The 15,280-nt window shown below is 34.2% G+C and overlaps 1 protein-coding gene across 1 annotated transcript in view; it reads right to left on the reverse strand.

The window, feature by feature from the left end:
- FAM227B (family with sequence similarity 227 member B) overlaps positions 1 to 14,052 on the reverse strand; it is a 209,025-nt gene extending 194,973 nt beyond the window's left edge. Inside the window, exons 1-6 of the mRNA XM_068992351.1 lie at positions 14,002 to 14,052; positions 11,493 to 11,724; positions 9,901 to 9,968; positions 6,895 to 6,930; positions 6,348 to 6,452; positions 406 to 504 (exon numbers count right to left, since the gene is read on the reverse strand). Coding sequence (XP_068848452.1) covers positions 406 to 504; positions 6,348 to 6,452; positions 6,895 to 6,930; positions 9,901 to 9,968; positions 11,493 to 11,724; positions 14,002 to 14,052 — 591 coding nt within the window. The remainder of the gene's footprint in view (positions 1 to 405; positions 505 to 6,347; positions 6,453 to 6,894; positions 6,931 to 9,900; positions 9,969 to 11,492; positions 11,725 to 14,001) is intronic.
- Positions 14,053 to 15,280: the final 1,228 nt, after the last annotated feature.

The following is a 15,280-nucleotide window of genomic DNA, read 5'->3' on the forward strand; positions in this document are numbered from 1 at the left end:
TAACAAGTGGTGCTGGGAAAACTGGTCAACCACTTGTAAAAGAATGAAACTAGATCACTTTCTAACACCACACACAAAAATAAACTCAAAATGGATTAAAGATCTAAATGTAAGACCAGAAACTATAAAACTCCTAGAGGAGAACATAGGCAAAATACAGTGTTTGATTTAATTAATCTTTTTCTGACTAATATAGACTCTGGATCTTGGAAATCCACATTAAGGTTTTAACTCCTCTAAAAGAACTCTAGATTTCAAACATGACTTCTAATATATGCAGAACACTAAAAAAACAAGCTTTGTGATAGGATCAGAAGAACATTAAAAAAACACCAGTGTTACCGCTAATGAAAAATTATGCTGCAAATCAACTTTTTAAAAAGAAGTTTTAAAAAAACATTTTACCTTAAATTTATAGAGAAACCACCACCAAAAGCAATCATGCAAAAGAGCAATAGAGGCTTCTGAGAGAAAATGAGTCATCCAGATTTTAAAAACTTTTCCCTATGGAAAAAAGATATATATGATCAAATTAATATGTATTATAAGACACATTAATATAAATAGGCTTTATAAAGAGTATGTATTTAAGAGTTATAGACTACCACTGCTCAATAGAAATTTAATGTGAGCCATACGTATATTAAGTTTTCTAGTAGACATTTTAACAAAGTACAAAGGTGATGTTTTAGTGACATTTAACCAAATATATTTAAAATATTAAATATGTATTATAATAAATGTTATAAAATTATTAATGAAATATTTTACATTCCTTTGGGTACTAGGTCCTTGAAATAGAGTATATATTTTATATTTATAGCATATCTCAACTTGAACACTGTATTTTCTTCAAAAATACTAGATCATAATTAGGTTTTATAAAATATATGGTTATTATTTTTTAACTCTAAAGTTGTTCAATAATTGAATCAAGTCATTTTAAAATTTATATATAATTAAAGTAAATAAGTTTTAAAATTCAGCTAATCACAGGCATAGAAAATAAACAAGGTTATCAAAAGGGAAAGTAGTGGAGAGGGATAAATCATAAGTTTGGGATTAACAGATACACACTACTATATATAAAATAGATAAGTAAGAAGGTCCCACTGTATAGCATAGGAAACTATATTCAATACCTTGTAATAATAACCTATAGTGGAAATGCCTTGTAATAACCTATAATGGAAAAAAACCTTAAAAAGTGTATATATATACTATATATTATATATATAGTATAACTGAATCATGTTGCTGTACCCCAGAAACCGACACAACACTGTTAAACTATTTTTCAATAAAAAAATTCAACTGAGTTACAATAGGCATATTTCATATGTTCAATAATCACATTTGGTTAGCAGTCATTGAAATGGCAGTGTAGGCTAGACCAGGACTAGCAAAAATCCAGGACACATGCTAGAGTTTTCCTTTTATGATAAAGACAGATATCAGCAATCATGGGATTCTAACCCAATGGGCCCCATCATAAGTTTGCTGCTGCTGCTAAGTCACTTCAGTCGTGTCCGACTCTCTGCGACCCCATAGACGGCAGCCCACCAGGCTCCCCCGTCCCTGGGATTCTCCAGGCAAGAACACTGGAGTGTGTTGCCATTTCCTTCTCCAGTGCATGAAAATGAAAAGTGAAAGTGAAGTCGCTCAGTCATGTCCAACCCTCAGTGATCCCATGAACTACACCCTTCCAGGCTCCTCCACCCATGGGATTTTCCAGGCAAGAGTACTGGAGTGGGGTGTCAGAGCCTAACTAAACATAGTATTCTTTCTTAGCAATTCATCAAAACGGGCACATGAAGTTAACTTACCATGACTACTAGAGACTAAGTCTTGGTTTAAAAAAGTACATTCAGTGGATCATTTTATCTTATTCACTAAAAGTTTTTAAATCCCAGATTCAGTACAGTTCAAGATTTCTTTCAATGAAATCCACAGGTAGGAACTTCTCTTCCTCAAGTACAAGTCTACAAAAAGGATATTGTACAACTTTTTATGTTTACTCAGTCAGTTCAGTCTTGTCTGACTCTGTGACCCAACGGACTGTAGCTGGCCAGGCTCCTCTGTCCTTGAGATTTCCCAGGCAAGAAGACTGGAGTGGGTTGCCATGTCCTTCTCCAGGGGATCTTCCTCATCAAGGGATTGAACCTGCATCTCCTGTATTGGTAGGAGGTTTCTTTACCCCTGAGTCAGCAGGGAAACCTGCAAAATTTTATACCAAGGAGATTTTTTATCATGCATTCTGTACGGGCACTTCTTTTTCAGAGGCCACTTTATAGAGTACATTGGTAAGAGCTTCAACTTATTTAGTACTCAATTACAAAAAACATAAAGAAAAAAGTAGAAAGTTAAAATACAAGAGAAAAATCTGATTTTTTTTGAAATACTTTCCAAATTTCAAGAGGCATGCTTTTTAGTGTAAACTAATTACATGATTACTTCTGTTCTAAGCTTTGGTTATGATTAGTGACACTAACTTTCAGGAAAATTCCAAATTCTTTAAATTATTATCAGTATTTAGTCAAAACAACAAAAAATAGAAATCAGCCAAAAAAATTCAAACCCAGCTTAAAAAGTTAAATGGTACTTTCTTCCATTAACCTTTACCTTTTGTGACACTTTGATTCATATAAATGTAAACATACCTTGAAGCCTATACATTATCTGACTTGGAACTTTTTCTCCTATTACTGATTCTTTTAATAGGTTAGATAAAACTACTTCTAACGTCCTCTAAGACATTTTGTGTATATCTGTATGTTTCTGGCTCAGCTTTCTCATAATATAGGCCTCTTTTTTCACCCAATTCAATAAAATTTTTACTGAGCATCATCTGTAGTCAAGATTCTGTTCTGGGTGGTACAGGGGATAATTTACATTTTATCAAGAAACTTAATCTATGACTGTATGTGCAAGAATGTTATTTGGACAGGGTAACGTGAATCCAGCCAATTTCATGGACTGCCTCACTTTCAAGCATGTAACAGTAACCCTTTAATGTTCTCTTTCCAAGCTTTAGATTCATAAAGTTCAGACTCTTGGGAAGTTACAATAAGCATTTCTATGAAATAACATTCCTTCTGATATTATTTTCCTACACTTATTTTTTCTTCACTTTAATTTCATCATCTATTTGAATGCCATTGCATTGCACATGTGTAGCAGGCCAACTGCCTTCTCATACTGTTCATAGGGTTTTCACAGCAAGAATACTGGTGGGGTTTCTCATTACCTCCTCCAGGGGACAATGTTCTCTCAGAACCTTTGACTGTGTGGCTTACAAAAAAACTATGGAAAATTCTTAAAGAGGGGGATACCAGACCATCTTACCTGTCTCCTGAAAAACCTGTATGCAACTCAAGAAGCAACAACTAGATCCGCACATGGAACCACTCACTGGTTCAAACTTGGGAAAGGAGTACAAGGCTGTATATTGTCACCCTATTTAACTTGTATGCAGGTACATCATGCAAAATGCCAGGCTGGATGAATCACAAGCTGGAATCAAGACTGCCAGGAGATATATCAAGAACCTCAGATATGCAGATGGTACCACTCTAATGGCAGAAAGTAAAGAGGAACTAAAGAGCCTCTTGATGGGGTAAAGAGGAGAGTGGAAAAGCTGGTTTAAAAGTCAACATTCAAAAAACTAAGATCATGGGATCCAGTCCCATCACTTCAGGACAAATAGAAGGGGAAAAAATGGAAGTAGTGACAGATTTTCTTGGGGTCCAAAAATCACTTCAGACAGTGACTGCAGCCATGAAATCAAAAGACACTTGCTCTTTGGAAGAAAAGCTATGACAAACATAACAATATTAAAAAGCAAAGACATAACTTTGCTTACAAAGGTCCATATATAGTCAGAGCTATGGTTTTTCCAGTAGTCACATACAGATGTGAGAGCTGGACTATAAAGAAGGCTGAGTGCTAAAGAATTGATGCTTTCAAATTGTGGAGATGGAAAATATTCTTGAGGGTCCTTTGGACAACAAGGAGATCAAACTAGTCAATCCTAAAGGAAATCAACTCTGAATGCTCATTAGAAAGACTGTTGCTGAACACTTTGGCCATCTGATGCAAAGAGCCAACTCACTGGAAAAGACTCTTAGGTTGGGAAAGATGGAAGGCAAAAGGAGAATGGAGTGTCAGAGGATGAGATGGTTAGGTAGCATCATCAACTCGAAGGACATGAATTTGAGCAAACTTTAGGAGACAGTGCAGGACAGGGAAGCTTGGCGTGCTGCAGTCCATGGGGTTGCAAAGAGCTGAGGTCACAGCAATTGAACGATGACAACAGGCCCATTAAAATTCTTTTTTCAAATCATGTAGGTATATTAATAAATAGAACACTGGTTATCTATGTTTAGATATACCATTGCTTGTTGTTATTGATAATTGCTAAGTCATGTCCGGCTCTTTGTTACCCCACGGACTGTAGCCTGCTAGGCTTCTCTGTCCTTGGCATTCTCCAGGCAAGAATACTGGAGTGGGTTGCCACTTCCTACTCCAGGGGATCTTCCCAACTCAGGGATCGTACCCACATCTCCTGCATTGGCAGGTGGATTCTTTACCACTGAACCACCAGGGAAGCCCACTGTTGGTACATAAACTCAAAATATCCTAAACCTAGCTGCTTGTCATATCTTGTGCACTTCTTACCCCAAACCCCTATCTGCTTACACTCCTCCCTTTCCCACTTCTTTAAAAAATGCTGGCATCCTCCAAGTATACAAAATACGCCTCACAGCTGTACTTCTAAGTCTTGTTTATGTGACTGACTTGTGATCTATGTTAGATGTACATGCATCCATGGTTAAAATACAGTCCCATTTTAGAATACAAAATGCTAAAATTAAAGATTATAGAATGTCTAGAACATTCCTAAGATTATTTTAACAATAATTTATATTAATTTCTTTATAATAAAACTTTTCCCTGAGGAAACTTTGGAAAATAGTCAAAGTAACAAAAATGCTCATGATCCAGGCATAATCATACCACCTATAGTTTTTCTCTTAAAAAATGAAATCAGGCAATTGTATCATGAGGGAAAACTAAGCCTTCCCTCTCATCAATATCCCATAAAATATAAAAGAGAATTGAGAAGCATCTGTATTAGCACAGAAAATAAGAAAATGTGTCATTACTAAATCATTTTAGGTGGAGTTTTCAATGGAGTTCTGTGTTTCCCTAATAGAGGGGCAAACAGGAGGCCCAAATCAGGTTAATCAGATTATTTCTTGGAATATTTTTTCTTGAGGATGAAACACTAAAATGATACACTCTCATTCTGAAGAGTGAGGAATGGGCAGAAAATAATGGCTGACACTGATTTATCCAAGTTTAATGGTTGACTGTGCTCCTTTTGATCATCTATAGGGGACTATAGTAGGAGAGAAGATTGATTTTGTGTTGAGAAATAAAGAGCCACAGGAAGGCTAGTGGTGAAGGACAGGAAGAGGGTCTGTGTGCATGCATGCTAAGTCACTTCAGTTGTGTCCAACTCTTTGTGACCCCATGGACTGTAGCCGGCCAGGATCCTCTATCCATAGTATTCTCCAGGCAAAAATACTGGAGTAGGTTGCTGTGCCTACCTTCAGGGTATCTTCCCAACCCAGGAATTGAACCCCAAGTCTCTTACCTCTCCTGCATTGGCAGGTGGGTTCTTTACCACAGGCACTTCTGGGAAGCTCCAAGAGGAGGGACTACTAAGAGCCAAGTCCATCTCAGAGTCTGCCTGGAGGTATGAGGAGCATTGTCCAAGTCCCCAGGAAACAGAAACCTTTTTAGTTGATCACTTAATATTTAAGTGAGAGGGAAATCAATACCAAAAACCACTCAAACCTCATCCTATACCTGGCATTCAATGACCAATGATCTATTTACCTTCCTGTGTGCAGTTTTTCAATAAACTAGCTATTGATATTTCTGTAGAGATATTTCTTAAAAATTCCTCAGAAACTTGAAGGTTCAAAAGGTGGGGCTGTGGGGAAGGGTTCTCCTAAATTATCTTGACATCAAAATGAGCAAGCTAACATATCCTGAGCTGATAGAGTGGGAAGAGGGGGAAACACCTTTTACAGTCATGTGCCAAATCAATGGACACTAGCAACCTCAGACTCCTGAGGCAGTAACAGAGAATCAAATATATTCTCTTTTGGTTATCAAGGTGTTAAAAATATCAATGATCTTTCCTGCTAGACTTAATGCCTGAAAGAATTAAATCTTGCTTAATACCTAATCTGTCATAGTTTTAAATAAAGGCCTAATTCATTAAATCATATTCTCAAAATTTATCATATAATAGAAATAAAATAATATTTACATACATCAAAGTTATGGGCCTTTAAAATAAAAAGATAAATTCGTTCAGCATTCAGATGTCTAGGCAGCTGAGTAAGCTCATTTGTTCTGAATCCTGGGAAGTCACAACCCTAGAAAGAAGAAAAATCACAGAACAGGAATTACTTTATTCTTTTCATATAACTACAGAAGACAGGTAAAAATTCTACTAGCATTCATTAGCAATTATATTACAAACTTTTACTAAAAATAAGTAAATATATTTTATCCCACCTAAGAAAAATCTTCATATTAACTGTTTCTATGATATTAAGAGCCCTGGCATATTCATATGTCAAAAATTTAAATGTAAAACCAATTATTTCAGAACTAATTTTAACTTAAATTACAACAAATTTTAGACAGGCTATACATAAAGAAATTGATGAGTCAGAAAAAGATATCTGCTGTATTTTTTCCAACTCTTTCTCCTGGGGCCATTATCTATATTTATTGCTATATTACTTTAAACATTCTTTTAGTTCCATGTAATATTTTTGATATATAATCTCATAAAACAGAAATTTTAAATACCTCTATATCCTTCTTTGTCTCCATTTCATCTGAAAGCTGGAAAAAATATAAAATAAAATCTTAAAATTCTAAATTTAAGAATTTTTAGACTTTGTAACTCTACTGTATGTGTGTGTGTGTGTGTGTGTGTGTGTGTGTGTGTGTGTGTGTCTTACTGAGACAGAGAATGCTATTGCTATATAAGATGCTGAGAATACAAAAATATTCCTTGCCCTCAAGTTAGTCTCAGGGTAAGAAGGGAGTCAGCTACATATACAAAACACGACGACAAAAGAGCTATAACAGAAATATATACCAACTACTTTTTGCAGTTTGATTTTTCTGGGAAACAGACTGAGGTAGAACACCAATTTAGTGTTCAAAATGTTTATGGGGATTGATTATCTACGGAAGGCAAGAGGAGACGGAAGATGGAAAAGTCAGCTATGAGGCAAGTCAGTCAGCCCTGACCCTGAGCAGAACTCTAAAACTGAAAGGACCCATAGCAGTTGTCCTGAACTGGGTTGAAACAGCCAGGTCTTTCTGTTTCCAACTTGTGTGAGTGACTCCTAGATGCTAGTTTCCTTGGGAGAGGAGGTTCTGTCTGTGAGAGCAGTCCCTGAAGGAGCTGACAGCTGAAGGATGTCCACTAACAACGCTTTTAGCGGCTGGGGCAACAGCTCCTTCCTTGAAGGGGAATCTGGGTGGCACATCTTCATGTCCATGACACCACTCTACACAGAGAACAGGAAACCTTCTGTTTAGATTAGTTTGGGTGTTCTAGATATGCTAATATATTGCTTATTAACTACCTTGCAGGCAAGTTTATACACATTACACACATACATATATCATTTAAGAGATGACATAGGAAACCTATTAGAAAGGATGATTATATACTGCCATATGAAAGAGGATCATGTTATTGCCATTTAAAGTACTGGTAAAAGGATAAAAAAGAGAAGGAAAGTGAGATCAGTTATAAGAAATAAAGCTGTATGCTTGAGAGCTATAGACATAATTGGTCAATAAAGATGGGATTTTAAAAGATATTAATCTTGAAGTCCTGGTTTTAGTCTCCAGAAAACAAAGAAACACTGAAAGTTTTCAAAGAGCAGAGTAATAGTAACACAAAAGTAGTTTTTGATAATACAATCTGGGAAATATACCACAAAAATATGAATAAATTTTAAAATCCTGACAAAATCCAATAAGATATATTTAACAAAATTATCATTAAAAGTTTTGTTAGTGCAATTCATTTAAAAGGTCATTTTAAGAGATCCTGAAAAACATTTGATAAAATTCATTAGAATTTTTGAAATCCTTTGAAAATACAAAATTTACAATGACTAACATAACTAGTTATGTTGGCTTAGAACTCAACATTCAGAAAACTAAGATCATGGCATTTGGTCCCATCACTTCATGGCAAATAGATGGGGAAACAATGAAAACAGTGACAGGCTTTATTTTGGGGGGCTCCAAAATCACTGCAGATGGTGACTGCTGCCATGAAATTAAAAGATGCTTGCTCCTTGGAAGAAAAGTTATGACCAACCTAGGCAGCTTATTAAAAAGCAGAGATATTACTTGGCCAACAAAGGGTCGTCTAGTCAAAGCTATGGTTTTTCCAGTAGTCATGTATGGATGTGAGATTTGGACTACAAAGAAAGCTAAGCACTGAAGAACTGATGCTTTTGAATTGTGATGTTGGAGAAGACTCTTGAGAGTCCTTTGGACTGCAAGGAGATCCAACCAGTCAATCCTAAAGGAAATCAGTCCTGAATATTCATTGGAAGGACTGATGCTAAAGTTGAAACTCCAATACTTCAGTCACCTGATGCAAAGGACTGACTCATTTGAAAAGACCCTGATGCTGGGAAAGATTTAAGGTGGGAAGAGAAGGGGACGACAGAGGATGAGATGGTTGGATGGCATCACCGACTCAATGAACATGAGTTTGAGTAAATTCTGGGAGTTGGTGATGGACAGGGAAGCCCGGTGTGCTGCAGTTCATGGAGTCACAGAGTCAGACACTACTGAGTGACTGAACTGAACTGTACTTCCTTTCTAGAAAACAATTTGGCAATATGTATCAAAACACTTGGATTTTCACATTTTCCCCATGTATTAGTAGTTTCACTTCTGAAATTTATCATGAAATAATCATGCATAATCACAAATTTTAGCTCCAAATATATTCCTAGCAGCTTTGTAAATAATAAAGAAATTTAACCAAACATCCAACAAGAGGGCTATTACATTAGTTTATCTTTTAATGATGTAGAAACCCTTTTACATTTTGCAATGGTAAAAATTCTGTAAAACATTGAATTTTTTGTTTAAAAGTTAGTTTAATTTGAATTTTGAATGTTTTTAAATAAAAATAAAAATGAAAATGACAATAGTGAGATATATTATTTATCTATAAATGATAAAATAAGGATGCTTATCCTGTTTAGTGGTTATTGCTTTATTTTCTATAATGACTACCTTAGTCATAATCAGGAAAAATAACATACACAGTACTTTGAAATTTAAAAAATATTTGAGGAGGTGGATGGATGAATGGCTGCATTTCAAATTTTTCTAGCTTTAATTTTAGAATGTATTTTTGAAAAAGACAAACTTTCTCAAAGAAAGTCGATTATAATTCTAATCAAAATCTCAGAGATTTTTCTTTAAAAAGTTAACAAAGTAATTCTATAGGCAATAAAAACTGTTATTTTTTCCTAAAGGAAAAAGAGATTTGGGACATATACCCCTAAGTATAAGATGTTATAAATTTTTAAATAACCAGAGGATAAAATAAGTCTTCAAATAAATTTCAGTGATGTGAGAACACCAGAAGTCATACTGAGTGTATAAAGATGACTATGAGCCCAGCTATTTTAAAAATACAGGGATAGATAGATGATAAAAGACTAAAAGAAAATTTTTAATGTTATCAATGCTTATTTATGAAATTATAGTGACATTTTCTGTGAAATAGTTTTTCAAGCCAGATGAAAACAAATATCATACCATTATTTTCTTTTCCTTATGGTACTTCTTTAGAAATGCCTTGTATTGTTTCAGTTTTCCATGAGAAACTTTAAAAAATGAGTGTTTACAACATGTAAATACACAAATATCCTTTAAAATTGAAAAGCAGATTATATACTATATATATTAACAAAATTATATATAAAACTATCCAATGATATCGACCAGTTATTAATATTTTAAATTTATTTAATTGAAGGATAATTACAATATTGTGGTGGTTTTTGCCATACATCAAGATGAATCAGCCATAGGCACATACGTGTCCCCTTACTCCTGGTCCCCCCTCCCACCTCACCCCATCCCTCCTGGTTGTCACAGAGCATCAGCTTTGGGGTCCCAAACTCCAAATAAATATTTTGATAAGCATAATGCTAGATGCATAATGCTAGTCTGAGTTGAATTATATCTTTTCCTTTTCCTTTTGCTATTTAGAAATGTCACTTTCCAACTAGTCTGTCTTTAGTACTTGTTCCTATATCTGCAATTTTACCTTAATCCCTTCTTACTGAACAACCCCAAGTTTTTCAAACAGCTCAGCCACTTACATCTGGTTGTTTCATGGTCACCTTAAATACAATATGGTACAGGACTCTGGAGCATGGCTCAGTGAAAGACTATGGGGGCTTTGAAGTCAGATAATCTAGACTTGAGTCTAAGCTCTGATATTTATATATTGAGAACAATAAGTACATAAAAAGTTGTTTTTTAAATTATGCACACGTGCTTTCTCTCTCCCTGTATGTTTACATAGACACAGCTCTATATATGTAGCTTGTATAATTTCAAAAAATTTTTAAATAATTAAAAATTCCATAAGAAAATTATCACAGTAGCAAATTTAATAACATTGTATTTAAACACACTCAGATTTTGAAAACTTAAGGTCTGAAAATGATATTAAGTAGCTAAATAATTACATCTGTTTAATACACAGAAAATGTAAGTACAACCAATATCATTCTTAAGACATATATGACAAGTTTGCCCATTAAAGAATAAGAATCACCATTAGTATGTAAAAGTATTCTCAAAGTGTTAAAAATACAACTAGATAAAGGCTATATAAATACTGAAAAGCAGTAAAAATTATCATTACTTACAGATAAGCTTTTCACTCAGTCTGCAGGTATCCAATAGTGAATGCTAAGTATTTCTCACAAACTAACTTAGCTTATATAAGTGAAGTCTCACTCCTTTTATTTTGGTTATAGGTTTAACTGTTTTTATATCTTGATTCTTGCTGACTTGCTTGTCTCTGGTACCAATATTTGTTAATGCAACTCTTTTTCCCTGATACTCAGTTATCTCTGCTCCAGCTCAAAGTTTAGAACCGTTTTAGGTTTTGTCCCAGCAACACTTTTTTTGAATCCAAATGGTCACATTCAACTAAAAAGCCATATTGGACCATTTAGAAATGAAGAGGTTTTAAAATAAAATAATTTTATGTTTTTAGATATTTTATACTTTAGGATTTCATTCTTTATGAGAATACACACATAGAGAGACACAAACACAACAGACACACACACAACTGACAATTACTTTAGGTATATAAAGAATAGATTTACTTGTCCTGGAAATTATTCTGTTCCACTCAAATATTTCAGAAGCATGGTTTTTCAAAAGAATTGAACATTTTGATAATCTTGACTCCATGGCTATAGCTGCATCATCTATTCGAAGGACATTTCCCCACAGATGTGTATAAATGGAAGTAAATGAACTATCTTCTTTTATTTTCTTCATAGCGTGTAACAATTTATCACTATCCCATAAATGGGCTTCCTTTGGCCAATGATCCTGCAGAAAATGTGAGACAATACAACTTAAATCATTTTTTGAATGAATTTAAAGAGTTAAAAAATCAATGAACTAAAATTGAAGTTTTATTCTACAGCATGATTTTTATTAAATATATATTTTTTAATTTGTAAAAAACCATAAACTTTAGAAGTTTCAGATGCTTTACAAAAACCTTTCTTCCTGAATCATTTGAAAGTAAGTTGCTTACTTGACTGATGCCCCCATCATCCTTGAATAGTTGAGCATTTATTTCCAAAGAACAAAAACATTCCCCTACATAACCAACTATAACCATCAGAATAAGGAAACTGGCATTGTTTACATCATTCCTATATAATTCTCTGAGATTACTCGAGTTCATCAACTAAATCAATAATGCTCTTTATGGTAAAAGGATCTAGTTCAGTATCACACATTGCATTTAAGCATCATATGTCTTTAATCCCCTTTGATCTACAACAGTTCCTCAGTCTTGACCTCTATGTAATTAAAGCCATGAGTTCATTTTGATAAATTTAACTCCAGTTCCAAACATTCTAGTTTTCTCTTTTTCCATATCATAATTACCATCTCCAAGAGTGAAAAATCTAACTGACATTATCTTAAATATATGTACTGATTTGATCAATCTTCTCAGGTATCCACTGCTAGACTCTTCAGTATATGGATGCCCTTGTCATTCTGCTTAGGCTCTGACTTTTCAAACCAGGCCACAGTTTGTCTCTCCACTTCCCGGAACCACCTCCCCACCCTGGTCACATGTGAATACCATCCTCACCCCCCTGGACTCTGACACCTGTGGGGTCACATGGATACCTTCACCATGGTGGCAGAGTTCTGAAACCCTGCTCCAGGTGACCACAGCACACTTCCTTCCCCTCCCAGCGCGGAGGCTGCCTTGTTCTGACCCCCAAATGGCTTTAGGACTACATTGTTCAGGAAGGGAAGGAGAAGAAGGAAAGGGAAGGAAAGGGGAATCACAACATTAATATTTGCAAATCTAAATACAAGATAATCTTTTAATTGAGTTGTTGAATACCAAAACAAAGAAAGGTAACAGACATAATTAAAGGTTTGTGAATAAGAGAATGCTTTCTGGAAGAGCAGCAGTTTTCATAGGATGAAACTCTCTTAAGAAGAATGTGGGTAAGATATTCTGGGAATTTAACTTAAATGGGAATAAATCTGAAGTCTGCAGATCAGAGATTTTAAATTTTGTCTTGGTCTATTCTACTTCCATTTTCCTTCCTTTGAAAGCTTCCTAAATCCACTATATCCTGTAATGGTAACAGGTGCCTGGATAATACCCAGGGTTTAATGCTGAAAGACTTCCCCAGCAGGACCTAGGTCCCCCTGCCATTTTGGAAAAAGAGAATTTTAGATGCATCAGTGCTGTCTCACAAATCCTACAAACATACGTCTTAAACAAAACACATAAACTGGGGAAGTTTTCCAGCCTTAAAATCTGGATATTATGTGTCAAAAATACAAAGATCTCTGAAAAATAAGATATGATCACAAGATACACTCCCTGGAGACAAACACTGTCAAATTAGAATGACAGCCACATTTGAAAACACAGTCCTTATGTTAGGGGTCATCCTGATTGTTAGGGAAGTTAGGAAAGTGGCAAGAGGCTAAAACTGGAAATGAATTTGGGGAAAGTGGGGAGAGGCTAAAATGGAAATGAACTTGAACAAATTTTACAACATGCCTGAAGGTTTATGAAAATACACCTTTATGTCAGACTTGAGATATTACAACTCTTGTTCAAGATATTGAATTATACTATATAATTATACTATGAATAAAGTATCCTAAAATTCTACCAGCTTGATTAGATTATGTTTTCTCTAAATACAGAGATATATCTGGTTAATCTATAAAGGATAAAATTAAGATGCTTATCTTTTTTAGTGCTTTTCTCTTTAATTTTCTAAAATGACTATCTTAGTTATAACCAGAAAAAAAAATACCAGTAATTTTGAAATTTTTAAAAATCACATTTTAAGGAGGTTGATAGATGAGTGGTGGCACTTAAAGTCTTTACAGCTCTAACACTATGTGATTTTAGGATGTATTTTTTAAAAGGACTGTTTCTAAAAGTAATTTCAAAAGTCTATTGTAATTCCAATCAAACTCGCAACAATTTCTTTTAAAACTGTCAAAGTAACTCTAAGGGCAATCAAAAAGAATTGCTGTATATTCCTAAAGGAAAAGGGCTGATATGTGTACCAGTGGTGAAGGTCCCATAAAACAGGATATTCTACTTACCAAGTTTTGAAGCTTTAAAAATTCTTCAATGTTCTTTGGAGGTTCTTGCATTTTCTAATAAAGTAAAATGAATATTGTTCATTAACAAAATTTCAGATTGTTTATAGGATGGTTATACTTAATTTATTTAAGTACATTATGATACTGAACTTCAGTTATAATTTTCAGAGCTGTAAGTAAAATATTGTAAACTATTCTCTTTGTAAAGTTCTTGTACTTTGAAAAGGGACAGAGATTAATGTTTAAATTCTGAGTCTGCAAACCAAATTCTATAAAAGGCCTCCTTCTTATACACTTTTCCTAGAGAAAAGCTACATATGAATCCTGCTCAACGTCCTCATTTCTAATTCCATCATGAGTTCCAAGATATTTTGGGCTAGGTTGGACGGTGTCTATAATAAATTCAGAGTCAATAATATATAATAACATTCTCCTCTTACTGATGAAATATTTTAAGAGGCACAAAAGTGACCTGGTGAAAATAAATCTTTGAATGTTTCAATGTAATAAGTTATAATCCCATTTTTGTTAGTTTCTATGTAAATTGACCTATTTAACTCTTATATCAAACATCAAATTAAAAGTCACTTTTCTAGGAAGTCTTCCTAGGTCCCCCAAAGATTCTTTACGGTAACAACAGCAGATTTTTTTCTCTATGAGGACAGAAAATGTAGTGTAACCACTGCTGAAGAGTCAAAATTTCATGTAGTGGTTGGCCAATGGTTGAAAATTATGCACATAAACTGGCAATGTTCTTAAATTAATGAATAAATGAGTAGATTAATGTCAAAGAAATGTGGAGGTATTTTTTAAAAATAATAAAACCACTTCTAAAGAATAAAAAATCAATGAGAAGGCAAAAATAACAGGACTTCAGAATATCCTAATATAATACCCTAATGCTCTGAAGATGACATATCTGAAAAGACAATCTTACAGTTTAATTTACTAGAACATACTTCACATCGATAGATACAATGACCAAGATTACAAAATCACAAGGCCATGCTTTACAAAATGACTACATATTTGAGGCCGAATAGAATATTTCATTGTCTTAATACTGTTTAAAATATGTGAAGAATATAAGTAAATGTATAACAGATAATACAATAACAAAATAAAGAGCATGAGTGACAGTCATTATAAAACATAAGTATACAGAAGCAAAGATGTGTAGAGCTTTCAAGAAAGTTTATGAAAAACATGTGGCTTTAGGCCTAGTCAAACCTAGAAAAGAAAAAAATGAGATGGTGTGCACACAATACTGAAAGACCAA

Source organism: Capricornis sumatraensis, chromosome 2, assembly GCF_032405125.1.
Source record: "Capricornis sumatraensis isolate serow.1 chromosome 2, serow.2, whole genome shotgun sequence".
NCBI classification, from domain to species: domain Eukaryota; kingdom Metazoa; phylum Chordata; class Mammalia; order Artiodactyla; family Bovidae; genus Capricornis; species Capricornis sumatraensis.